Source organism: Oncorhynchus kisutch, linkage group LG11 (assembly GCF_002021735.2).
Source record: "Oncorhynchus kisutch isolate 150728-3 linkage group LG11, Okis_V2, whole genome shotgun sequence".
NCBI classification, from domain to species: domain Eukaryota; kingdom Metazoa; phylum Chordata; class Actinopteri; order Salmoniformes; family Salmonidae; genus Oncorhynchus; species Oncorhynchus kisutch.
This window is the reverse complement of record NC_034184.2, coordinates 14,048,811-14,075,479: the sequence shown is the minus strand read 5'-3', so window position 1 is coordinate 14,075,479 and position 26,669 is coordinate 14,048,811. Positions and strand designations below refer to the sequence as shown.

Here is a 26,669-nt window from a genome sequence, read left to right as displayed (position 1 = left end):
TGAAGTTTGCTAGAGAGCATTTGGATGATCCAGAAGAAGATTGGGAGAATGCCATATGGTCAGATGAAACCAAAATATAACTTTTTGGTAAAAACTCAACTCGTCGTGTTTGGAGGACAAAGAATGCTGAGTTGCATCCAAAGAACACCATACCTACTGTGAAGCATGGGGTGGAAACATCATGCAAAGGGACCAGGGCGACTGATCCGTGTAAAGGAAAGAATGAATGGGGCCAGGTATCATGAGATTTTGAGTGAAAACCTCCGTCCATCAGCAAGTGAAGATGAAACGTGGCTGGGTCTTTCAGCATGACAATGATCCCAAACACACCGCCCGGGCAACGAAGGAGTGGCTTCGCATTTCAAGGTCCTGGAGTGGCCTAGCCAGTCTCCAGATCTCAACCCCATAGAAAATCTTCAGAAGGAGTTGAAAGTCTGTGTTGCCCAGCAACAGCCCCAAAACATCACTGCTCTAGAGGAGATCTGCATGGAGGAATGGGCCAAAATACCAGCAACAGTGTGTGAAAACCTTGTGAAGACTTACAGAAAATGTCTGACCTCTGTCATTGCCAACAAAGGGTATATAACAAAGTATTGAGATAAATAAGTATTTGGTCAATAACAAAAGTTTTCCACAATAATCTGAAAATAAATTCATAAAAAATCCTACAATGTGATTTTCTGGATTTTTTTTCTCATTTTGTCTGTCATAGTTGAAGTGTACCTATGATGAAAATTACCGGCCTCATCTTTTTAAGTGGGAGAACTTTGCACAATTGGTAGCTGACTAAATACTTTTTTGCCCCACTGTATTTCTAAATACTCCATAACGCGGTACACCGCACAAGCATACTTTAAACATCAATGGAAGTGGAGCTCAATATTAACCCACCCACATCAAATGAGGAGCCATGTTAAAAAGAGCCAGCTGTACTTAATAGCAGACCATAGGCAATCGTCACCCCACTATGGAGAGACAGAGACAGACAGGCGTCACTGTCTGCCATTGGACATAAACTGGAGAGAAGCTTAACTAAAAATCAACTATATTTTTTCAACTATCAAAGAAATATCCTAAAACCAAAAATAGCATACAGCTTTGACAGGTCCCTCTTGTAAAGGAGATGTTTTATTTATCAAATGGGATCAACTGTATAATTAAATGATACATTAACGTAAATAATATGTAATGTTAGAATGGATAAGTGTGTCTGAGTATCTACTATCTGAGAAGGTTCTCTCACCTGACCTACTTTCAGCCTGCAGAACCATAATACCTGGCTGTCTGTCACAAACACAGCATGGTAAACACATGTTAATATAATGGCAACTGGCTTTACCCCACGGGAAGTAAACAAGGAAGGGAAAGAGGGATGAGGTAGAGTGAGAGGGGTAAGCAAGCAGATAAATGTACAGGTGATTTAAGCAGAGAATGGACAGCATGAAACAAGGAGAAGACAGAGTAGGAATAGAGAAAGAGCAGAGATGGAGAAGAGGACAGGAAGGAGGTAAATACACCCATCCCTTTCACAAAGTTACCTTCAGGAGTGAGGCGACTTACGTTTCTGTCTCTCTCTCTCTCTCTCTCTCACACACACACACACACACACACACACACACACACGGTCGTACAGTACCTGTTCGGTCGTGGCAGGGCGGGCAGGGCAGGGAGGCCAGTAGAGACAGAGTAGTGCACCAGCAGCAGGACAGACAGAGAGACCAGCACGGCAGAGTTAATGACCACGGCCCCCCCCACAAAGCCAAAGACAAACAACAGTATACGCCCCGGGCTCATGGCCCTCCCTGAACATGGCCCAGCGCCCCACACTGCCGGGACCAGGGGAAGGGGGCTAAAACACACGCCTCTGAAGCTTTTACACACTGTTCCTGGATCACAACGCCAAGAAGTATAATCCCCTTGGTGTCTGTCGACAAAGTACACCTGACATACACACGGTCTGTCGCCGACTGCTGGAGTGAGAAGAAGTCAGGTACAGGAGATCTGGTTCAGAGTAGAGCAGTCTCGAGCTATGTGAGCTCAGACCAGCAGGCCAACGAGCGACGGCCACAGAAACAACAGCAATCCCATTAGCCGCAGCGGTGGTGGTGGCAGAGAGAGAGACAGAGCAGCAACTGCTACTGTAGAGTGATGCCGGCTTCAGTTCAACACTACTGTGGCATCATCCAGAGAGAGAGAGAGAGAGAGGGTGGACACTGGCTTCGCAGCGGTTTTCCCTTTCTCCACTCTTTTGATGTATTGTATCCTCTTTCTGTCAGACGATACTCTTGCTTGTCCTTTCTTTGCTAAGCTGCGACACTGCTGCCGCTGTACAGTCTAGAATTCTCGCTCTCCCCTCCCTCTCTCTTCCCCCCCGCCTCCCTCCCCTCTTATCCCTCCCTTTCGGATGCTGAGGCAGCATTAGAGCTAGTAACATATGCCTCCTCCCAGCTCGATGCTGATTGGCTGAGCCAGGGAGAGACGGAGGACAAACCTGTGGATACTGGCAGCGCCTGCTACTACTGAAAGACTGGAGGGCTGCTGCCACACACATAATACATAATGTAACACCTGTGTTAGGGAAAACCGCTGAAAATTACAAATGAGTGCCTTGTGAACAAACACAAAATGTTTAAATCTGTTTCAATCTAAAAAGCATCACAATCTGCTTTAATGTAGTGGTCATAGTAAACATCCCTCTCTAGACCGTTCAAAACAGAGGCTTATCCAGCGTGAGACCATGACCTCTTTTCACTGCTGTTTGACTCACTGTTCTGATCTGCTCAGCAGACTAACACACTACAGCTTTGAAACCCTCTAAATCACCACACTGAGATTACTGCAGCTGACAACTTCTAGCTGGTTTATAGCCAACAGAATAGTCCCACTCAATCTCCATATCCCAATCTCCTCTTCATCCTCCTCCCCTCCCTTCAACTCAGATCCACTAAAATGCCATCACCTCCTATCCTCTCTTCTTTTGCCTGCTCATCCCATCCTCGCTTGCCCGCTCCCCATCCCCTCTCCCATCCCCTTGCCTGCCCTCTCCTCCCATTTCTCTTCTCTTCTTCCCTCCATCAGGTTCTGAACTGCCTGTGGAGAGCAGCAAGCATTGGAGTGTTGCCTGCAGTGATGAAGCACCTCACATCAACTTACTCTCTCAGGGTGAGGAGCCAACTATGCCAATGAATCTTGATGTGCCATACTGATACGGACATTGTACACTAAAATACAAAAACACACACGCTACCCAGGATGTACTGACCACAAACCAGCAGTGTATTTGGGAAACAGTGCTATATGATACTGTACACGCAGTGATTTTGATAGTTGTATACAGTACCAGTCAAAAGTTTGGACACACCTACTCATTCAAGGGTTTTTCTTTATTTGTACTATTTTCTACATTGTTCAATAATAGTGAAGACATCAAAACTAGGAAATAACACATATGGAATCATGAAAAACTAAAAAGTGTTAAACAAATTTAAAAAAAGTCCTCTCACTGTCAACTGAGTTTATTTTCAGCAAACTTAACATGTGTAAATATGAACATAACAAGATTCAACAACAGACAAACTGAACAAGTTCCACAGACATGTGACTAACATAAATGGAATGTGTCCCTGAACAAAAGGGGGCTCAAAATCAAAAGTAACAGTCAGTATCTGGTGTGGCCACCAGCTGCATTAAGGACTGCAGTACATCTCCTCTTCATGGACTGCACCAGATTTGCCAGTTCTTGCTGTGAGATGTTACCCCACTCTTCCACCAAGGCACCTGCAAGTTTCCGGACATTTCTGGGCGGAAATGGCCCTGGCCCTCACCCTCCGATCCAACAGGTCCCAGACATGCTCAATGGGATTGAGATCCGGGCTCTTCACTGGCCATGGAAGAATACTGACATTCCTGTCTTGCATGAAATCACGCACAGAACGAGCAGTATGGCTGATGGGAATGTCATGCTGGGGGGGGGTCATGTCAGGAAGAGCCTGTAGGAAAGGTACTACATGAGGGAGGAGGATGTCTTCCCTGTAAAGCACAGCGTTGAGATTGCCTGCAATGACAACAAGCTCAGTCAGATGATGCGGTGACACACCGTCCCAGACCACGACGGACCCTCCACCTCCAAATTGATCCCGCTCCAGAGTACAGGCCTCGGTGTAACGCACATTCCTTCAACGATAAAACGTGAATCTGACCATCACCCCTGGTGAGACAAAACCCAGACTCGTCAGCGAAGAGCACTTTTTGCCAGTCCTGTCTGGTCCAGCGACGGCGGGTTTGTGCCCATAGGCGACGTTGTTGCCTGGTGAAGACCTGCCTTACAACAGGCCTACAAGCCCTCAGTCCAGCCTCTCTCAGCCTATTGCGGACAGGCTGAGCACTGATTGTGCGCTCCTGGTGTAACTCGGGCAGTCGTTGCCATCCTGTACCTGTCCCGCAGGTGTGATGTTCGGATGTACCGATCCTGTGCAGGTGTCGTTACATGTGGTCTACCACTGCGAGGACGATCAGCTGTCCATCCTGCAATTTATTGCCCTGGCCATATCTGCAGTCCTCATGCCTCCTTCCAACATGCCTAAGGCACGTTCACGCAGATGAGCAGGGACCCTAGGCATCTTTCTTATTGGTGTTTTTCAGAGTCAGTAGAAAGGCATCTTTAGTGTCCTAAGTTTTCTTAACTGTGACCTTAATTGCCTACCATCTGTAAGTTGTTAGTATCTTAACAACCGTTCCACAGGTGCATGTTCATTAATTGTTTATGGTTCATTGAACAAGCATGGGAAACTGTGTTTAAACCCTTTACAATGAAGATCTGTGAAGTTATTTGGATTGTTACAAATTATCTTTGAAAGACAGGGTCCTGAAAAAGGGACGTTTCTTTTTTTGCTGAGTTTATATTTTTGATTCTTCAAAGTAGCCACCCTTTGCCTTGACAGCGTTGCACACTCTTGGCATTCTCTTAACCAGCTTCACCTGGAATGCTTTTCCAACAGTCTTGAAGGAGTTCCCACATATGCTGAGCACATGTTGGCTGCTGTTCCTTCCCCCTGCGGTCCAACTCATCCCAAACGGGTTGAGGTCGGGTGACTGTGGAGGCCAGGTCATCTGATGCAGCTCTCCATCCCACTCCTTCTTGGTCAAATAGCCCTTACACAGCCTGGAGGTGTGTTGGGTCATTGTCCTGTTGAAAAACAAATGGATAGTCCCACTAAGCGCAAACTAGATAGGATACTGTATCGCTGCAAAATGCTGTGGTAACCATGCTGGTTAAGTGTGCCTTCAATTCTAAATAAATCACAGACAGTGTCACCAGCAAAGCACCCCACCCCATCCCACCTCTTCCTCCATGCTTCACGGTGGAAACCACACATGCGCAGATCATCCGTACACCTACTCTGCGTCTCACAAAGACACGGCAGTTAGAACCAAAAATCTCCAATTTGGACTCATCAGACCAAAGGACAAGATTTCCACCGGTCTAATGTCCATTGCTCATTTTTCTTGGACCAAGCAAGTCTTCTTATTATTGGTGTCCTTTGGTAGTGGTTTCTTTGCAGCAATTCATCTATGAAGGCCTGATTCACGCAGTCTCCTCTGAACAGTTGATGTTGATGTGTGTCTGTTACTTGAACTCTGTGAAGCATTTATTTGGGCTGCAATCTGAGGGGCAGTTAACTCATAAACTTATCCTCTGCAGCAGATGTAACTCTGGGTCTTCCTTTCCTGTGGCAGTCCTCATCAGAGCCAGTTTCATCATAGCACTTGATGGTTTTTGCGACTGCACTTGAAGAAACTTTCAAAGTTCTTGACATTTTCCAGATTGACTGAACTTCATGTCTTAAATTAATGGACTGTTCATTGAGCTGTTCTTCCCATAATACGGACTTGGTCTTTTACCAAATAGGGCTATCTTCTACATACCACCCCTACCTTGTCACAACACAACTGATTGGCTCAAAAGCATTAAGGAAAGAAATTCCAAAGAAACTTAACAAGGCACACCTGTTAATTGCAATGCAGTCCAGGTGAAGCTGGTAGAGAGAATGCCAAGAGTGTGCAAAGTTGTCATCAAGGCAAAGGGTTGCTCCTATGAAGAATCTCAAATATAAAATACATTTAGATTTATTTACTAAATGATTCCAAATGTGTTATTACATAGTTTGTCTTCACTATTATTCTACAATGTAGAAAATAGCTAAAATATTGAAAAACCCTTAATTGTAGGTGTCTCCAAACTTTTGACTGGTACTGTAAATGACCTTACCTTGATCTGCTTGTGCTTGTGTCCGAGGGTGTCTCCTGCTGGTGTTTGGTACGTTCCAAGTGCTCCATGTAACTGTGGATCATCTGCATGGGGCATACCACAGGGAGACGGACGGGGGGGGGGGGGGGACGGGGGGGGGGGGGTTAGCGTGGGCAGGGAGTGTCCCTATTCGAATACATTGTTGAAGATGGCTACTGTTTCTTATGGGGTTTTGCATCCATGTACAGCTGGAACAGACAGCCTCCTGGCATGTGGGGTACCATGTACAGCTGGAACAGACAGCCTCCTGGCATGTGGGGTACCATGTACAGCTGGAACAGACAGCCTCCTGGCATGTGGGGTACCATGTACAGCTGGAACAGACAGCCTCCTGGCATGTGGGGTATTCAGCTGTCAACTGTGCACTGTGTCAGCTTCTAAAATCGCATTTCCATCCATATTTAAAATGTCATGTTCTCTATGCAGGCCAGAGTGGTTTGTTTTGGCATCTGGGCCAATGTGTTTGTAATACATTATGGAAAACAGACTTTAGACAGACTGAGTTGAAGCAACATATTTAAAATGTAGGGAGTGTCTCTCAACAATACGATGCAGACCTGTGTCTCAAACATATGTCATATACTTACAAATACTTGACTTTTACTTGCCCAGTACAATGGTAAGAATGGAACAGTCCCAATCACAGATGGTGTCAATTCTGAAAGTAAACTAAATTCCAAATCCAAATTTTCCTAACTGAAAAGCATTGGAAGAGAATTGGAATGTCATTGTAATTTCTGAATTGATATGAAATTGACCCCAACCCTGGTCCCAATACGCACTACAACACACTTCCCTTCCCTCCTCATACCTCTGTGTGCCTCTGGTGGAGGGCATTGTACTCCTTCTTCAGCTCTGCTTCTCGTTCCTCCATTCTACCGACTGAAAGAGAGAACGTGTGATCTCAGTTAAAACATAACATAGTCAATGAGGCAAAATAACACTAACTGTTATAAAGAACATAGAAAAGCCTTTGGTGTCCAGTTAGTTAAAAGTTTATGCAATCTTGGAACATCAGTAACATCTGTACGTGAACATCAGTAATATCCTTCTCAAAACAGGCTTCCAAGATGAGAAACCAAATGAAGTACCAACTACTGTCAGTTGTAGTAGCAATGCATGACCACCAGGTGTCATTAGCGCACTAGTAACAACACTGTCTGAGGGGGCTCACTCAAACATTCATGCAGAGATATTTTACACAGCTTTGGGTTAGGGGTCCCTGAGCAGCCATAATCCTGCCATGAGTAAAAACGTTTCCCTATGAAACATTTCTGGAATTCTATGCCGTTTCATACACAAAGTTGTACCATTCATCACACACTCGGAAGCAATGTTTTGACTGTACAATAAAAAAAGGACAAGCAGGAACCCAAACACACAAGCCTACATTAGAATCAACTCTACTCTATTTCAGTATAACACATGAGCTCTGTAACTTAATCCACTGTAGGAATCTTGGCTGGCTTGGACTGTTTATAGTGAAAACACCATGACAATATCCTGTGTGAGTGTTCAGATGACTGCCCGGCCTTATAAATGGTGGAATTTGTATTTGCATGGCCCGGTGCCCTGGGTGGGTGGAGATTTCAATTAAAGGACCAATGGAATGGTCTAAAATGAGCTAACTCCACCCACCCGGGCCATGCGAAAAGAACTAAACCAATGCCTTCACAAAGACAGAGTGTGTGAGGCAGACACACTAACCCAAGCAGGAATACCATCTGGTCATTGACAATGACCCTCCCAACACAGCGTGAGGTGTTTGTCAGTAAATGCTAACAAAGTTATCTAAATCAAATCTGCTACCCCCCTCTACATTTCTCTATGATAGCACGGCTAACAGCGGACTGTGGTTTTTTGTCGTTGCCTCTTAGTGGAATATGATATAGGTCTGGGATTTGCTTCAGTAGAACACAGGCTTCAAACCCAGACCGTCAGAGGTGGTGTAGTGAATGCCTAGGACTTAGCTCTGCTGTCTATGTGATTTACTTGTTACCATTACTAGTGACTACCGGTAGACAAAGAGGAACCAAGTAGAGAATGAACAGACAGAAATAACCCTTTAGGAATTCACCTGCTGTGTGTGTATTGGAAAGTGGAAGTGTGTTTAGGGCTTGCGGTCTACTATATCTGTCCTGTTCATCATCTACTCTACCCACACCTGATGAGCAATCTGAACTATGAGCTGGCCTCATGAGGAGTGTTCTCACATCTAAATGACTCAACACATGCGTATTACTGCTCAGCCTCTCCCTGTCTAGTTCCTGTGTGTGAGAGCGAGAGAGATATGGCTAAAAGAAGAAAGAAGTGAAATAAAAGAAAGGAAGAGGTGGTGACAGGGGAAGGGGGAGAAAGACAACATTGGAGAGAACAAGGACTGTGGACCTGGCAGTGAGTGTTGGTGAATATCAAATCAAATTTATTTATATAGCCCTTCGTACATCAGCTGATATCTCAAAGTGCTGTACAGAATATCAAGTCAGGCGGTGTGTGTGTGTGTGTGTGCACTCAGTCAGGGTCAGTTGGCAGAGAGCAATACATGTACTTCCCCATAAAGTGGTTAGTTAACCCGTTCAGAGTCAAACACCAATTCAGCAGACCGGAATAAACTTACTTTGATGTGTGATGGAGAATGAAATTAAAGTCTCTATTGAAGACTGCACTTACAGACACCTCCAAACAACCCCCTTATAGACACCTCCAAACAACCCCCTTATAGACACCTCCAAACAACCCCCTTATAGACTGCACTTACAGACACCTCTGAACAAACCCCCCACCACTGCTGAAAATATTCATAGGGGAGACACTGATAAGGGGTTCACAGCTCCAGTCCTAAAAGATAATGATTGATTGATCAATTATGTAACTGATTGAGTATTATGGTGGAAATTACAAGATTGTTATAATACCTTCATTGCATCAAATGGTTGTTTTATGCAAAAGAATAAGGGGTTGTTAGAACACTCATCTGTGTGTGTTCTACTGAGGATGGGCCTCTGGGAGATAACACTGACAGGAGATTTACAATGTCTTTTGGGTGACAAAACCTAAAGAGACCGCATTCCAGAGCATGAGTTAATGTTTCTGTTCTATAAAAGGTACCAGGGAGAGATGACCCCAGGGCCAGACCTTGGAGTCTACACAATGAGAACTGTTTTTACAGCAGATACGGACTGCTGTGAATTATAAGTAACTTTCATACAAATCTTAACCTTGTGACCCATTCTATACATCGTCATGTAGGTTGAAAGGGGTGTATCTTGGCTATAAAAATACCTTTTTACTATTGTCTCAGGGCTCTCAACAAATCATTTGAGGGTGATTCGTCGACCAGCCATCATTATCGTAGAGCACTCAATTGATTCACTTTATATATTTGTGTGTGTTGTATTGACCTGCTTCCTTATTAATAAGTGATTAAAGATTTAGTTTAAGTATAACTCTGACTTGTGTGATAAGTTGGTCTCTCCTCATTTGATAAAAAAATTAACCACCACAGTATGAATCTGTCCTTTTGTGTGTTTGTTAAGACTCACTCTGGTCCGAGTAGTTCCTGGTCTTGAGCTCCATTTGACGTGTGTGAGACTCCAGCATCACCAGTCGACCCTGAAGGTCCTTCTTCTCCATGTCCTGACTGTCCTCAAACACCATGTACCGCTACAGACAGACAGAGAGTTGTTAAAACACTGTATAACACTGTGTGTAACACAATGGCATGTGTCCATGTGTGTTAAGTACTTGTGAGAAAGGTCATTGATCTCTAGCCAACAGACAGGACACATTGCTGGCTGTATGCATCATGTTTGTCAGATTCCTTCTGCCACCACCTCCTGTGATCCTTAGAGACAGAGACAGACAGACACAGAAGTGAATTGGGAGAGACTAGGGACTGACTCAAATCTGGAGTGAGATCAATGAGACAAAACCCACCTGTCTGCCTGTGTGTGTCTGTCTGCAGATGCATTCAGTGTGTTGTTTTGTGTGTGTCTGTCTGCAGATGCATTCATTGTGTTGTTTTGTGTGCGTCTGTCTGCAGATGCATTCATTGTGTTGTTTTGTGTGTGTTCTGTCAGCAGATGCATTCAGTGTTGTTTTGTGCGTGTTCTGTCAGCAGATGCATTCAGTGTGTTGTTTTGTGTGTGTTCTGTCAGCAGATGCATTCAGTGTGTTTTGTGTGTGTTCTGTCAGCAGATGCATTCCGTGTGTTGTTTTGTGTGTGTTCTGTCAGCAGATGCATTCCGTGTGTTGTTTTGTGTGTTCTGTCAGCAGATGCATTCAGTGTGTTGTTTTGTGTGTGTCTATCAGCAGATGCATTCAGTGTGTTGTTTTGTGTGTGTTCTGTCAGCAGATGCATTCAGTGTGTTGTTTTGTGTGTGTTCTGTCAGCAGATGCATTCAGTGTGTTGTTTTGTGTGTGTTCTGTCAGCAGATGCATTCAGTGTGTTTTGTGTGTGTTCTGTCAGCAGATGCATTCAGTGTTGTTTTGTGTGTGTTCTGTCAGCAGATGCATTCCGTGTGTTGTTTTGTGTGTGTTCTGTCAGCAGATGCATTCAGTGTGTTGTTTTGTGTGTGTCTATCAGCAGATGCATTCAGTGTGTTGTTTTGTGTGTGTTCTGTCAGCAGATGCATTCAGTGTGTTTTGTGTGTGTTCTGTCAGCAGATGCATTCAGTGGTGTTGTTTTGTGTGTGTTCTGTCTGCAGATGCATTCAGTGTGTTGTGTGTGTTCTGTCTGCAGATGCATTCAGTGTGTTTTGTGTGTGTCTGTCTGCAGATGCATTCAGTGTGTTGTTTTGTGTGTGTTCTGTCAGCAGATGCATTCAGTGTGTTGTTTTGTGTGTGTTCTGTCTGCAGATGCATTCAGTGTGTTGTTTTGTGTGTGTTCTGTCTGCAGATGCATTCAGTGTGTTTTGTGTGTGTTCTGTCTGCAGATGCATTCAGTGTGCTGTTTTGTGTCTGTGGATCAGGTCTGAGGTCAACATGAAGAGACAGTCGGTCTTCAGTTCTATTCAGTGGATGTCAGACAACAGGCTCAGAGCGCCAGCTCCTTGGTGCCCACACACCACTTGAGTGTGTGTGTTGCACTGACAGATCAGTGTCCAGCAGTAAGTTCTTGTTGTTGTCCATTAGAGCTCAGCACCAGTATCTTCACATCGACAATTGTTGTAGTTTTTCTGTTGATGGGAACAAGACAATCTGTCTGTAACTGGAGAACTCTGCCGCTGCCAGGAAAAACAGGCTGAGGAGTTATGACATAACCTAGCGAGACAAGCCCCACCACACACTGATCAACTGTCTACTTTTAGTTTTTTTAATACCCCCCCCCCCCCCCAATTTCGCAATATCGAATTGGTAGTTGACACAATGCTCGCTTAACCCGGAAGCCAGCAGCACCAATGTGTTGGAGGAAACACTGTACAGTTGTGGCCAAAACTTTTGAGAATGACACAAATATTCATTTTCAAAGTCTGCTGCCTCAATTTGTATGATGGCAATTTGCATATACTCCAGAATGTATGAAGAGTGATCAGATGAATTACAACTAATTGCAAAGTCCCTCTTTGCCATGCAAATGAACTGAATCCATCAAAAACATTTCCACTACCACAAAAGGACCAGCTGACATCATGTCAGTGATTATCTTGTTAACACAGGTGTGAGTGTTGACGAGGACAAGGCTGGAGATCACTCTGTCATGCTGATTGAGTTCAAATAACAGACAAGAAGCTTCAAAAGGAGGGTGGTGCTTAGAATCATTGTTCTTCCTCTGTCAGCCATGGTTGCCTGCAAGGAAACATGTGCAGTCATCATTGCTTTGCACAAAAAGGGCTTCACAGGCAAGGATATTGCTGCCAGTAAGATTGCACCTAAATCAACCATTTATTAGATTCACGAGAACTTCAAGGAGAGCAGTTCAATTGTTGTGAAAAAGGCTTCAGGGCGCCCAAGAAAGTCCAGCAAGCGCCAGGACCGTCTCCTAAAGTTGATTCAGCTGCGGGATCGGTGCTCCACCAGTAGAGCTTGCTCAGGAATGGCAGCAGGCAGGTGTGAGTGCATCTTCACGCACAGTGAGGCGAAGACTTTTGGGGGATGGCCTGGTGTCAAGAAGGGCAGCAAAGAAGCCACTGCTCTCCGGGAAAAACATCAGGGACAGACTGATATTCTGCAAAAGGTACAGGGATTGGACTGCTGAGGACTGGGGTAAAGTCATTTTCTCTGATGAATCCCCTTAGCGATTGTTTGGGGCATCCGGAAAAAAATATTGTCCGGAGAAGACAAGGTGAGCACTACCATCAGTCCTGTGTCATGCCAACAGTAAAACATCCTGAGACCATTCATGTGTGGGGTTGCTTCTCAGCCAAGGGAGTGGGCTCACTCACAATTTTGCCTAAGAACACAGCCATGAATAAAGAATGGTACCAACACATCCTCCGAGAGCAACTTCTCCCAACCATCCAGGAACAGTTTGGTGACGAACAATGCCTTTTCCAGCATGATGAAGCACCTTGCCATAAGGCAAAAGTGATAACTAAGTGGCTCGGGGAACAAAACATCGATATTTTGGGTCCATGGCCAGGAGACTCCCCAGACCTTAATCCCATTGAGAACTTGTGGTCAATCCTCAAGAGGCGGGTGGACAAACAAAACCCTACAAATTCTAACAAACTCCAAGCATTGATTATGCAAGAATGGGCTGCCATCAGTGTGGCCCAGAAGTTAATTGACAGCATGCCAGGGCGGATTGCAGAGGTCTTGAAAAAGAAGGGTCAACACTGCAAATATTGACTGCCTCAACTTCATGTAATTGTCAATAAAAGCCTTTGACACTTATGAAATGCTTGTAATTATACTTCAGTATTCCATAGTAACATCTGACAAAATTATCTAAAGACACTGAAGCAGCAAACTTTGTGGAAATTAATATTTGTGTCATTCTCAAAACTTTTGGCCACGACTGTACACCTGACAGTGTCAGCATGCACTGCACCCTGCCCGCCACAGGAGAAGCTAGAGCGCGATGGGACAAGGACAACCCAGCCGGCCAAATCCTCCCCTAACCCGGACGATGCTGGGCCAATTGTGTGCCACCTCATGGGTCTCCCGGTTGCGTACAGTAAACGTACAGTAAAACGTACAGTAAAAGAGCTGAACCAGCCGGTGACAGTTTAGAGACCTATTAGAACAGTGTTGCAGGCTTTGGGTCTGGCCCAGCACCAACACACCTGACACTAGATTGAGGTGAATCCGGTGTTATAACACAAGGCTGGAACTAAAGTTGCCCTCAGTCACTGCCGACACACGTAAACAGTCTTGAGTCTTGTGATCATAGAGCTGTGTGTGGATGCAGGGCTTATCGACCAGAGCCCATCGGCTGGGATGAGCAGTCATCTGCTGCGGGATTGACTCACCCGAGTCCCCTGCTCTGCCGGAGGCCTACTGGAACAAATAGGCTCTTCTCTACATGAAGGCAACTTTCTATGTCAGAAAGCAGATGAAGGCATTCCTCAGAATGCCTTTTACGAACATTAAATCATTTGTTTGGCTGCAGGTGTATTCAAGGCCCTGTTCAAATGGTTAGGAAACCATAAGCATAGCGAGAGAACGAGAGGGCAAGAAAGAGATAAATGGATTAAGAAAACGATGTGGGAAGGTATGAGAGAGGGTCTGAAGGGCAGTAAAGAAAAGACACAGACTTCCTCACAGTAAACTCCAAGTAAAACAGCAAATCTAATAAGAGCATTAGGCTACATGAGGTCTGGACTGGACAAGAGGGCTGGGAGAAGAGCAAGAGGGAGAATTGATCAGTCAACAACACTAAACAAGGCTCCACGTCACATATGGTTTTAACTGTCATGAAAGCATAATACCCAACATCAATCCCTAGAACCTCACCCCCTCTTCCTAATTCCTTAGACTACTACCCCCCCCCCCCCCCCCCCCCCCCCCACCACCACCACCACCACACTTTCTCCGTGCTGCTAATCATATGACCCATAGTTGGGTGTTCATAAGAAAACGCTCCAGAGAAAGAGTTTCTCTAGTCTCCATCTACCTCCGCTTCCCCCTCTCCTCCTGACCATGGATAATGATCCCTTTGTCCCTTCACACACACAAACTCTCCCTCTCTCTCACACACACACACACACACAGCTCTATCACACAGACACACACACGCTCCATCTCACACAGCTCTCTTTCTCTCACCACGCACAAAGTGCCCCAGTGTATCAACATTGTATTGACGGAGAGTTTTATTAAGTGCACAGAGTCTTCTTTGGGTTGCTGCCTGGGTAGAACAGGGCAGCTGGGATAGCAGGATGGCGCTGCTAGAGAAGAGATCAGATATCACAGATTTGGAAGTCACTAAAAGGGTCATGCATCTGTGTTTGGCAAGATCCTGAAGTTAGATTTGAGATGAGTTTATTAAACATGCAATCAACTTAAAATGTTGTGTTATAAATGTGTTCCTTGGTTTGAGGGTCAAGTGTGTGTGTGTGTATTGTGCGTGCATTAATGTGTCTGGGGTTGGAGCAGGTCACAGCACAATCTGTCAGAGCGTTTGTGAACTTCCAGTGAGACAACATAAGAACAAACATCATGTGAACAGGAACACAAAGACCTTTTCACTTTCAACAAGTCAATAACAGCCAGGGGGTATTCAATCAAAGCCTGTTATATTTTGTTTTCAAATCCCAATTGACTATAATATGAAATCAGAACTGGCTCAACATCCCGATCATTGTCCAAATCAACAAACAATATGAATCGTTTAGGCTGTGAAATTCAACTGCGGGGCTAACTTAATTAAAACTGATGAATTGGGTTCAATACCTGGTCGGTTACACAAGTAGGTTAATTGAAACAGCACTTTTAATCCAGAGAGCCACGTTGGTAGTCCTGACTCTCTGTATGTGGTGTGTGTGTCAGTCCTGACTGCTCCTACTCATCCTGGGTACAGATGCAAGACAGTAACAGCTCCTGCCTTTAAAAGGCCCATAGCTTAGGGAGGGTCTGCTCTGTTCAAGCTCTCATCAGCTAAGTACAGCAAAGTAGGGGCTGAGCGACTGTGGGGGTTTGTTTCAGTACAGTGACAGAAAGTGACAGCTGGACTAGAGCCTGGGTTTGACGTAGGGCTGGGCGATAAATCAATATCAAGAGAGGTAATTACTTCCCTCAATAAACATATAAAAACGTCTACATTCATTTCGACAATATCGATATAGAATAATTAGGTACCGCAGTCCATTTCACCTACGTGATGTAGCAGAAAAGTGCGGAAAAGTGACAATATGCACGTGGAGAGGTATACGGCCACGAAAAACCACTTAGCACCTCGAGTGATGGAGTAGCCACTATTAACCACGAAAAATGATTGATTTAGGCAAAAACAGTGGCAGTAATAGCCATGGAGAAGAAGCAGGTTCCCTCTAAGACATTATTGATAAAAAAGGGTCCAACTGTTTCAGTTATTTGGAAGTGGTTTCGCTTTTTGAAGTCCGACAAAGAGCAGATCAATGTTCGATGCAAAGTATGCCGTAGACAGGTGGCTACCAAGTCTGGTAATACGACAAACTTTTGTCACCATCTGAAGCTAAATCACTCCTTGGAACATGCAGAAAGTTTGAGCCACGGTATTGATAAACGCCCCTCAAGCAACAGCTAATCTCGGGATGTTCGCCCGAAGCAGTCAACACTGACAGCGTTTATACCCTATGAGCAAACATTGAAAAGACACAAGGACATCACAAACGCTAGTATGCATTGCATTGCTGAAGACATGCTACCAATTAACACAGTCAAAAATGAAGGTTTAAAGTTGTTTATCAATTTAATTGACCCCAGGTACGTGCTCCCTGGCCGCAAACATTTCTCTCACATCGCACTGCCTTAACTCTACGCCGGGTGTATGGAAAAGGTCGAGGAACAGCTCAAGACAGATTTTATGTATGTTGCTACTACTACCGATCTGTGGTCTAGTCACACATCAGAGCCTTAAATTAGCTTCACTATATTGACAGAGTGGAATCTTCGTAATAAATGCCTTCAAACATCATACTTTCCCGATGACCACACGGGTGAAGCTATAGCAGAGGGGCTCATTGACGCTCACGCCTCCTGGGGACCCAGTCAAGACAGACAGGTCTGCATTACAACGGATAGTGGTGCGAACATTGTGAAGGCCGCTCAAATCAACAAATGGACCCGACTGCAATGTTTTGGACATCGTCTGCACTTGGCCATTGGTAAGTAACCTTGTCAATTGTGTATATTGACGTGATTGGATAGAATAAACTAAATGTAAGTTAAAATGTTATTTGTGAGTTCTACTTCTGACAATAACAAACACTGAAGCCTTTGGATTGTTCAGGCATAGCATAGGTTTCCTACTAACAAAGCATGTAGAGGTCTGTAATTTTTATCATAGGTACACTTCAACTGTGAGAGACGGAATCTAAAACAAAAATCCAGAAAATCACATTGTATGATTTTGAAGTAATTAATTTGCATTTTATTGCATGACATAAGTATTTGATACATCAGAAAAGCAGAACTTAATATTTGGTACAGAAACCTTTGTTTGCAATTACAGAGATCATACATTTCCTGTAGTTCTTGACTAGGTTTGCACATACTGCAGCAGGGATTTTGGCACACTCCTCCATACAGACCTTCTCCAGATCCTTCAGGTTTCGGGGCTGTCGCTGGGCAATACGGACTTTCAGTTCCCTCCAAAGATTTTTTTATTGGATTCAGGTCTGGAGACTGGCTAGGCCACTCCAGGACCTTGAGATGCTTCTTACGGAGCCACTCCTTAGTTGCCCTGGCTGTGTGTTCCGGGTCGTTGTCATGCTGGAAGACCCAGCCACGGCCCATCTTCAATGCTCTTACTGAGGGAAGGAGGTTGTTGGCCAAGATCTCGCGATACATGGCCCCATCCATCCTCCCCTCAATACGGTTCAGTCGTTCTGTCCCCTTTGCAGAAAAGCATCCCAAAGAAATGTTTCTACCTCCATGCTTCTTGGTTGGGATGGTGTTCTTGGGGTTGGACTCATTCTTCTTCTTCCTCCAAACACGGCGAGTGGAGTTTAGACCAAAAAGCTCTATTTTTGTCTCATCCGACCACATGACGTTCTCCCATTCCTCCTCTGGATCATCCAGATGGTCATTGGCAAACTTCAGATGGGCCTGGACATGCGCTGGCTTGAGCAAATCAAAATCAAATCAAATGTATTTGTCACATACACATGGTTAGCAGATGTTAATGAGAGTGTAGCGAAATGCTTGTGCTTCTAGTTCCGACAATGCAGTAATAACCAACGAGTAATCTAACCTAACAATTCCAAAACTACTACCTTATACACACAAGTGTAAAGGGATAAAGAATATGTACATAAAGATATGAATGAGTGATGGTACAGAACGGCATAGGCAAGATGCAGTAGATGGTATCGAGTACAGTATATACATATGAGATGAGTAGTGTAGTTTACGTGCGGTGCAGGATTTTAATCCATGACGGCGTAGTGTGTTACTAAGGGTTTTCTTTGAGACTGTGGTCCCAGCTTTCTTCAGGTCATTGACCAGGTCCTGCCATGTAGTTTTGGGCTGATCCCTCACCTTCCTCATGATCATTGATGCCCCACGAGGTGAGATCTTGCATGGAGCCCCAAACCGAGGGTGATTGACCATCATCTTGAACTTCTTCCATTTTCTAATAATTGCGCCAACAGTTGTTGCCTTCTCACCAAGCTGCTTGCCTATTGTCCTGTAGCCCATCCCAGCCTTGTGCAGGTCTACAATTTTATCCCTGATGTCCTTACACAGCTCTCTGGTCTTGGCCATTGTGGAGAGGTTGGAGTCTGTTTGATTGAGTGTGTGGACAGGTGTCTTTTATACAGGTAACGAGTTCAAACAGGTGCAGTTAACAGGTAATGAGTAGAGAACAGGAGGGCTTCTTAAAGAAAAACTAACAGGTCTGTGAGAGACGGAATTCGTACTGGTTGGTAGGTGATCAAATACTTATGTCATGCAATAAAATGCTAATTAAATACTTTAAAAACATACAATGTGATTTTCTGGATTTTTGTTTTAGATTCAGTCTCTCACAGTTGAAGTGTACCTATGATAAAAATTACAGACTTCTACATGCTTTGTAAGTAGGAAAACATGCAAAATCGGGAGTAGTACACAGCGTTGTACAAGATCTTCAGTTTCTTGGCAATTTCTTGCATGGAATAGCCTTTATTTCTCAGAACAAGAATAGACTGAAAAGTTTCAGAAGAAATTGCTTTGTTTCTGGCCATTTTGAGCCTGTAATCGAGCCCACAAATGCTGATGCTCCAGATACTCAACCAGTCTAAAAGGTGGCGAGTTTGATTGCTTCTTTAACCAAAACAACAGTTTTCAGCTGTGCTAACATAACCCTTTTGCAAATTTCTAATGATCAATTAGCCTTTTAAAATTATAAACTTGGATTAGCTAACACTAATACAACATGCCATTGGAAGGCATGAGTGGAGGTTGCTGATAATGGGACTCTGCATGCCTATGTAGATATTCATTTTTTAAATTATTTTTTTATTTTATCTGCCATTTCCAGCTACAATAGTCATTTACAACATTAACATGGTCTACACTGTATTTCTGATCAATTTGATGTTATTTTAAAAACTGACAAAAAGTGATTTTCTTTCAAAAACAAGGACACCAAACCTTTGAATGGTAGTGTATATCGTAATAATTTGTCATATCGCCCAGCCCTAGTTTGACATGTCTATAAACCTGTGAGAAACTGACACAGCTGGACTAGAGGCTGGGTTTGACACGTCTATAAAACCTATTCGTACCCTCCCAGGTGGCGCAGTGGTCTACGGCACTGCATCGCAGCGCCAGCTGTGCCACCAGAGACTCTGGGTTCGCAGCCAGCCGCGACTGGGAGGTCCGTGGGGCGACGCACAATTGGCCTTAGGGAGGGTTTGGCCGGTAGGGATATCCTTGTCTCATCGCTCACCAGCGACTCCCGTGGCGGGTCGGGCGCAGTGCACGCTAACCAAGGTCGCCAGGTGCACTGTGTTTCCTCCGACACATTGGTGCGGCTGGCTTCCGGGTTGGATGCGCACTGTGTTAAGAAGCAGTGCGGCTAGGTTGGGTTGTGTTGTGTTGTGTTTCGGAGGACACATGGCTTTCGACCTTCGTCTCTCCCGAGCGCGTACGGGAGTTGTAGCGATGAGACAAGATATTAACTACTAATAAATTGGATACTATGAAATTGGAGAGTAAAAAGGGGTAAAATTCAACAACAAAAAAATGTAAAACTATTCGTCACACTCATCCACTGACTCGTAGGACAAGGACGGCTCCTGGAAAGTTCACTTCAGGTAAGTGCAAACTCGCCAGAACAAGAATAGACTGAAACCACAGGAACTCTTCGAGATGGGCTGTTACTCTTCACTACAGACAGAGAGAGGAAGAGAGCAAGGCCAGGCAGGTTTTCCAGCCCCAATTCAATGACATGCTTTTTTAGTCGCTCCTGAGAACCGACAACTAGGATATGGTGGAAAAGGCATGAGTGTGCTGTGGGTCTGACAAATGACATAAACCTCTGACATCATCATCCTGAACCGGTCCATGACCTCAGGATGTCTGGAGGAATGTGTCCCAGGTGTATCCTGGCCGGAGAGAGGAACTCAGGAAGTCTCGTTTTCCCAGGAATTTCCTGCCTGGCCCTGCTCTCTTCCTCTCTCCGTCTGTAGTGACGAGTAACAGTCCATCTCGAAGAGTTCCTGTGGTTTCAGCTGTGGGAGAGATCAGTGCTACACTGGACTTACTGAGACTGTTTGGGTCTGTCTGTTGCTTGAGTCCCAATAGTATTAAATGGGTTGTAGAAGTACTTGTGACCGGGGTGTTCATCTGCAGTGTTGCTCACTAACTGAGAACCATCATGTCTCTACTTACAGCCTAGCAGGTGTCTGGATTTTTACAGTCCTGCAAACGTGAATGGGTTTTCTAGAGCCTAACGAACAACATGACTGAGTTAGCCAGGCCTGTATGTAAAGCAAATTAAGCAGACAGTTTTCAACCTGGAAGTAAACACCTAGGCATCACACTGGTAAATAATTTAACATTGGACTCATGCTTTTTCTATTTGTTTACAAAGTGCTTGTGAAGTAATTTCCCCGTTTATTAACTACTTACGAACCATCTCGATTCTTGTTGTAATTCCACATGCCAATGAACTGCAGCTCTGAGGAGAACGTCAAGAGCAGTGCAAAGCAAATGACTGGAGGGACACACACACACAGTCCCTGGCCAGACCCACCTAGTGTGCAAATCATGACATGTCTAATATAAACTAGGCCTACATAGTGTACTACAAGAGCTCTCAGTATTGGTGGCTAACGGCAGAGAATGCTGTGACAAGACAAAGTGAGAGATAAGTCGCAGATTTGGAACATTACACTGTGACCTTCAAATGTTGTCTAAGTGGTGTAATGTCAGAGTTAACACTAATAGTGAATGAAGTTGAAGGGCAAAGCACCACACACAATCCATAACCAACACTACAAAAGAGGACTCCTAAACCATGCTCAGAGAAAGCAAAACATTTAAACCGGTGAAGCATACAGCATTGCTGCTGTCAACTGCTAAACAAGGATCACCTGACCTGTAAATTAACCCATCTATAGGAGAGGAAAGGAGCTTTCACTTTGGCTGTGTGGTGGCAGAATTTAGGGTGAGCGGTTGTAACTTCAAGTGATATGTTCTGTGTTTTGCTTTTCATAGACTCCTGGTATGTCTGCACCCTAACACAAAGCCATTGTGTTCTGGAAGAGCTGCTTTTATTCAAATAACTGTTGTGTAAACAATATGATTGTATTATCACCTCCCACTATATAAGGGACATGTAACCATTTCTTCCTGGAGTTCATCGCTGTGAAATCAGAGATAGATCTCCCCTTGTAGCTGCTTGTGTTAAAGATTATTCTATTATATCATTGAATAGTCTTTGCCTTAATCTTTGGATCAAATTTTCCACAACAGCAGTTATGGGAATAAAGAGAGTTCAACGACACAGAGGGGGGTTAGGAGGGGTGAAATACAACCACTCTAGAACAGCGTGATTATAGATAGAGAACATATGGATAGCCTAGTGGGTGAAAGGCAGAGAACTGGGAGAGAGAGAGAGAGAGAGAGAGCAACAGGGGGACAGAAAGAGAGTAGTCTGGTAGGTAGACTGCATAATGCATTGGTGGCAGAACAAACAAACAACTGTTCAGTTGCAGCAGGCTAGAGCGAAAGAGAGCAGTCTGAAGCTAGGCAGATATGTCATCTGGATGCAACAGCTGATGACAAGGTTACACATAATATTATGGTTGTGACAACATTACTGTACTTCAGTAATTTACACCATACAAATGGAGCTCCACCTAAGGGGAATTACAGATGATGTACTATATTACCTGTCAACATATATAAGGCAAGGTTTATATGACCTCATTTCAAACAGCCAAAATGCTTGAGTTTCTAGCGCCAACAGTGCAGTAATATCTAACAATTTCCCAACAGTACACACACATTTAAAGTAAAGGAATTAAGAATATATAAATATTTGGACGAGCAACGTCGAAGCGGCATAGACTAAAATACAGTAGAATATAATACAGTATATACACATATGAGTAGTGCAAAATATGTAAACATTATTAAAGTGACTAGTGTTCCAATTATTAAAGTGGCCAGTGATTTCTAGTCGATGTATATAGGGCAGCAGCCTCTTAGGCCCAAGTGATGGCTATTTAACAGTCTGATGGCCTTGAGATAAACTGCTTCTTTCAGTCTCTCGGTCCCAGCTTTGATGCACCTGTACTGACCTTGCCTTCTGGATGGTAGCGTGGGTGAAAAGGCAGTTGGTCGGGTGGTTGTTGTTGTTATTTCTGGCATTCCTGTGACATCGGGTGCTGCAGGTGTCCTGGAGGGCTGGTAGTTTGCCCCCGGTGATGCGTTGGGCAGACCGCACCACCCTCTGGAGAGCCCTGCGATTGCGGGCGGTGCAGTTACCGTCCCAGACGGTGATACAGCCCGACAGGATGCTCTCAACAGAATATGTTACAATCCCTGATGTCTCTCTGGAAGGAAATCCTCGACCTAAGATCGTCAACTTTATTATCCAGAGACTGAACATTAGAGAGTAATATACTCGGAAGCCGTGGGTGGTGTGTGCGCCACCTGAGTCGGACTAGGAGTCCACTACGAATACCTCTTCTCCGCCAGCGGTGTTTTGGAGCAGCCTCTGGAATAAGTTCAATTGTCCTGGGGGGTACAAACAAAGGATCCAATTCGGGAAAGTCCTATTCCTGGTCATAATGCTAGTGAGTTACCGCCGCTCTGATATCCAAAAGTTATTTACGTTTGTATGTAATAACACAAAACATTTGAGCTAGTAATGTAAGAATATCACATTAAAAAAAAAATACTGCAAAGTTGTTCATGGAGCAAGAAGAATGGCTGCCCTATCTTGCTACACCTGCAACAAAGTGATAAATAAGGGGCTGCTTGAAATGGGGTCATAAACATTGCTTTATCTATATATTATTTTTTATTTATTTTTTTACACACAATGTAACATCTTCTGTCTGAAATGGGTATAGGTGACTTAATTTTCCATGGATTTTACCACTTTCAGATATACAAAAAGGCTTGTATAAAAACTGGGCATAGTAAATTAGTGCGATTTTGGTTTGTGTATGAAAGGGAAAGAGAGTAGCAAGTCAACCAGATAAATGTCTCTAGCCAGAAAGCTCGAACCTAGCCATACTTACAGCCAGGATTGCCATGTATGCGGTTCCCTTGTGAAATTGGGCTACTTTCGAAACGATGTTTGCGGGTTTTTGGGATACTTCTAAAATTGCACTGCGGCCGCCATGGCATTTCTCTTTAAAAAAAAATATATATATATATATATATAACCTGATGCTGCTGACTATCAGGCAGTGAGGTAGGCTGTTACTGAGTGAGTGTTGAGAGCACTGGTTGAGACTGCTGCAGCAGACAACTGATTCACAGAGCTAGAGCATCACTCGCACACGTCATGGCAACTTCTTACCAGTTGTAGGTAGGCTATTTACATTGGTCATTGTGGAGACACTTAATTCCAAATCTCTTTCCATAAAACATATTAAAGCGTAAGAACTGATATAACGGCAACAAAGCACTGGAAAACTACTTTATGGGGAACTAGAGTACTTTAGATAAATTCGCTCAGAGGTGGTATAAATAAACTGCATTCTAATGTCAACATTTATTATGGAAAACCATATCAAGCATAGGGTTTTATGCATGCTCAGTTCTTGGGTCTTGAGTCCTGCACGAGTAAAATTTGAAATGGAAGTTATATTACATGCTTCTGTTATGGAAAAGTCCAAAAACTGACATTAAATATGGAGAATGAGTTTTTCATCTGTTGGCCATCAAGTAGGCTATTAATGTATATGCCATTGTAGGCTACTGTAGCCTACAATTTGGTACAATAAATATGTTGAAATTACAATATCACTGGAGTCATTGAAAATCAATTTGTGCCACTTGTGTAACCTATCAGAACTGGCAAACAGATTTAATAAATAGCTTATAACTTCAGTTTGTTGTTGTAGCCTTGTGTTATTATGATATTATTAATGGCCATGTTAAATTCATTTGGAAGTAATCAATTGTAATCATTGTCATAGCTCTATCGCAAATATATCATCCTCCACAGTTTCATTGTGGACTTTTTGTTGTTGTTGCCAGCAGCATACCACCCTGCATACCATTGCTGCCTTGCCTTGCTTCTGATGCTAAGCAGGGTTGGTACTGGTCAGTTCCTGGATGGGAGACCAGATGCTGCTGGAAGTGGTGTTGGAGGGCCAGTAGGAGGCACTCTTTCCTCTGGTCTAAAAAAATATCCCAATACCCCAGGGCAGTGATTGGGGACACTACCCTGTGTAGGGTGCCGTCTTTCGGCTGGGACGTTAAACGGGTGTCCTGACTCTCTGAGGTCATTAAAGATCCCATGGCACTTATCGTAAGAGTAAGGGTGTTAACTCCGGTGTCCTGGCTAAATTCCCAATCTGGCTCTCAAACCATCAGTCACCTAATAACCCCCAGTTTACAATTGGCTCATTCATCCCCTGTAACTATTCCCCAGGTCATTGTTGCAAATGAGAACGTGTTCTCAGTCAACTTGCCTGGTAAAATAACGAATAAATAAATACAATTTTCCCTAAAATGAGACACTGGGATATCAGTGGCCATAGGCTACCTGCATATAGCTCGGCAAAGTTGAATTGCAATTATTACCTCAGATTTTAGTCAGTAGCCAGCCTATGCCTATTGAAATGCATCACTCGCAAATAGGCAATTTATAACAGTTTGTAGTCTTAACATCTAGCACATAATAACAGCACAATTGCCAGAAAAATCGCCAATGATTAATTTTTTATGTCTGTCCAACTTTTATCACTCAAACTCTCCTGTAGAATGTATCTATAGTTATGTACATGCAAACTGGATTTATTTACAATTATAAACTGGGTAGTCTGAGCCCTGAATGCTGATTGGTTGAACGCCATGGTATATCAGACCATGTATCACGAGTATGACAAAAAAATGACCTTTACTGTTTTAATTATGTTGGTAACCAGTTTATAATAGCAATAAGGCAGTGGTTTGTGGTATATGGCCAATATACCAGGGCTAAGGGCTGTGTCCTAAGAACAGTCCTCAGCAGTGGTATATTGGCCAAATACCACACCTCCTCGGGCCTTATTGCTTAATCATAGAAGTCAAAACAAGTTAATCGACATCCACTGATGGAAAATGATCTAATATGGACACATTATATTTTCTCTTCTGACATTCTTAAACTCACTGTAATTATTATTTTAAAGGAAAACGACATTTTGCTTCTTAGCCTACGTCGTTACATCGATATTCCTTCCTAATTCGCTCATAGCATTATCGAAAAAGGGTTTCTTGGATAAATGATACCAGTCTTTTGCTGCTGAAAAATAATGTTGGCCTAGTTTTCCCGGCCATGTTTGAGGGGTCATTGGGCTACACATTTTTGCATGACCTGGCAACCCTGCTTTACAGCTATCTGGAGCTGTGACCTAAAAGGAGTCAACCGAGAACCACCACTCCGTCCTCACCCATTATTTGAGAAACATGTCATTATCCTTGGGTGGAGCTGCATTCGTATAGTGTAAATTATTTAAGTACAGTAATGTGTCACCTGCCATAATATTTAGAACAGTGCTAAATGAGGCATATGTATCAGCTGTTGCAGCCAGATGACATTATCTTCCTGGTGTCAGACTGCTATAGCTTTAAGGTTAGCCTACAGGCTACCAACATTGCCATAGTTTGCATGCATGCTAGCATATTAGGGGATTAAAGCTAACAAACAAGCGTGTATATATATAGCTAGCAAACGGTTCGCAAGTTCTCCTAAGAAACATGCACTGCTAGCTGAGAGTTCTCAAATTGGAAAACTTACTGGCTACAGTATTGGGTACAGTATGTATGTGCTGCTTGTTGATGAATATTACTTGTGCTTGAGCTGTCAAAGCTAACTTTAGTAGTCTAGCAGTTGGAAGCATGCAAAGCTTTTCCATCAACTAACTTGTCCTTTTCCCTCTTTGACAGTCGAGGACTCAACCCACCTCTTCTGTAGATTTTCTGAGCGATTTCTCCCGTTCATACTGGGTAACAAGTTGTTCGTTGTCCTCTTTCAGAAGCTCCAACTCGACTTCGTGCTCCTGGTTGTCCGCGAACACCGCGTCCAAGTTCTCCAACACTGCGACGACGAGGGGCATGAGTTCTTTCACAACGTCCTCGTCGTACTGACAGATCAACCGTTCAAACTCTCGGTAAATTGAGCTCGCCAGACCCGAAACCCGTTCAGACATCATCGCCGAACTGCCAGAGTCGTCCTGGTAAAGAACTCCATCGTCCAACTCCATTTTCTTGTCCTCCTCTCTTCTCGCCAGCTAGCGGGCTAACAGTAGCCGAGGAAAACGTTACGCTAATTGTGAAAGAAAGCCTGCCAGCAGCAACCCAATTATATTTCTGTGGTGCAGCGAGACCAAATAGTGTCCCTAAAATATAACCGAGTTACCATTAGCTACGGAGAAGATAAACAATAGTACAAATAACGACTTTCAACAAGTTACGGTCCCTTTCTCATATGGACAGTTGACTTACAAGGGGGCTAAATAGAAAAGTATCTCGGTTGCTACTTGGCTCCGCTTCTTAGTTACCTTCCCAACAGATGAGCTTCTGTGTTGTTGACTGGCTCCGGTCATAGTGACGTCACATGCTA

At 43.9% G+C, this 26,669-nt stretch overlaps 1 protein-coding gene across 7 annotated transcripts in view; it reads right to left on the bottom strand.

Annotated features, from left to right (window-relative positions):
- The window catches only part of LOC109899963 (C-Jun-amino-terminal kinase-interacting protein 4), a 53,965-nt gene extending 27,321 nt beyond the window's left edge, over window positions 1–26,644 (bottom strand). For 2 of the 7 annotated variants that reach the window (XM_031835346.1, XM_031835347.1), the window contains exons 1-4: window positions 26,011–26,644; window positions 9,850–9,970; window positions 7,119–7,189; window positions 6,269–6,351 (exon numbers count right to left, since the gene is read on the bottom strand). In XM_031835346.1, the coding sequence (XP_031691206.1) occupies window positions 6,269–6,351; window positions 7,119–7,189; window positions 9,850–9,970; window positions 26,011–26,310 (575 nt within the window). In that variant the 5' untranslated portion in view covers window positions 26,311–26,644. Of the gene's footprint in view, window positions 1–1,636; window positions 3,362–6,268; window positions 6,352–7,118; window positions 7,190–9,849; window positions 9,971–22,182; window positions 22,302–26,010 lie in introns of those variants that run through there. The other 5 variants (XM_031835348.1, XM_031835351.1, XM_031835349.1 and 2 more) reach the window with 5 other exon arrangements.
- Window positions 26,645–26,669: the final 25 nt, after the last annotated feature.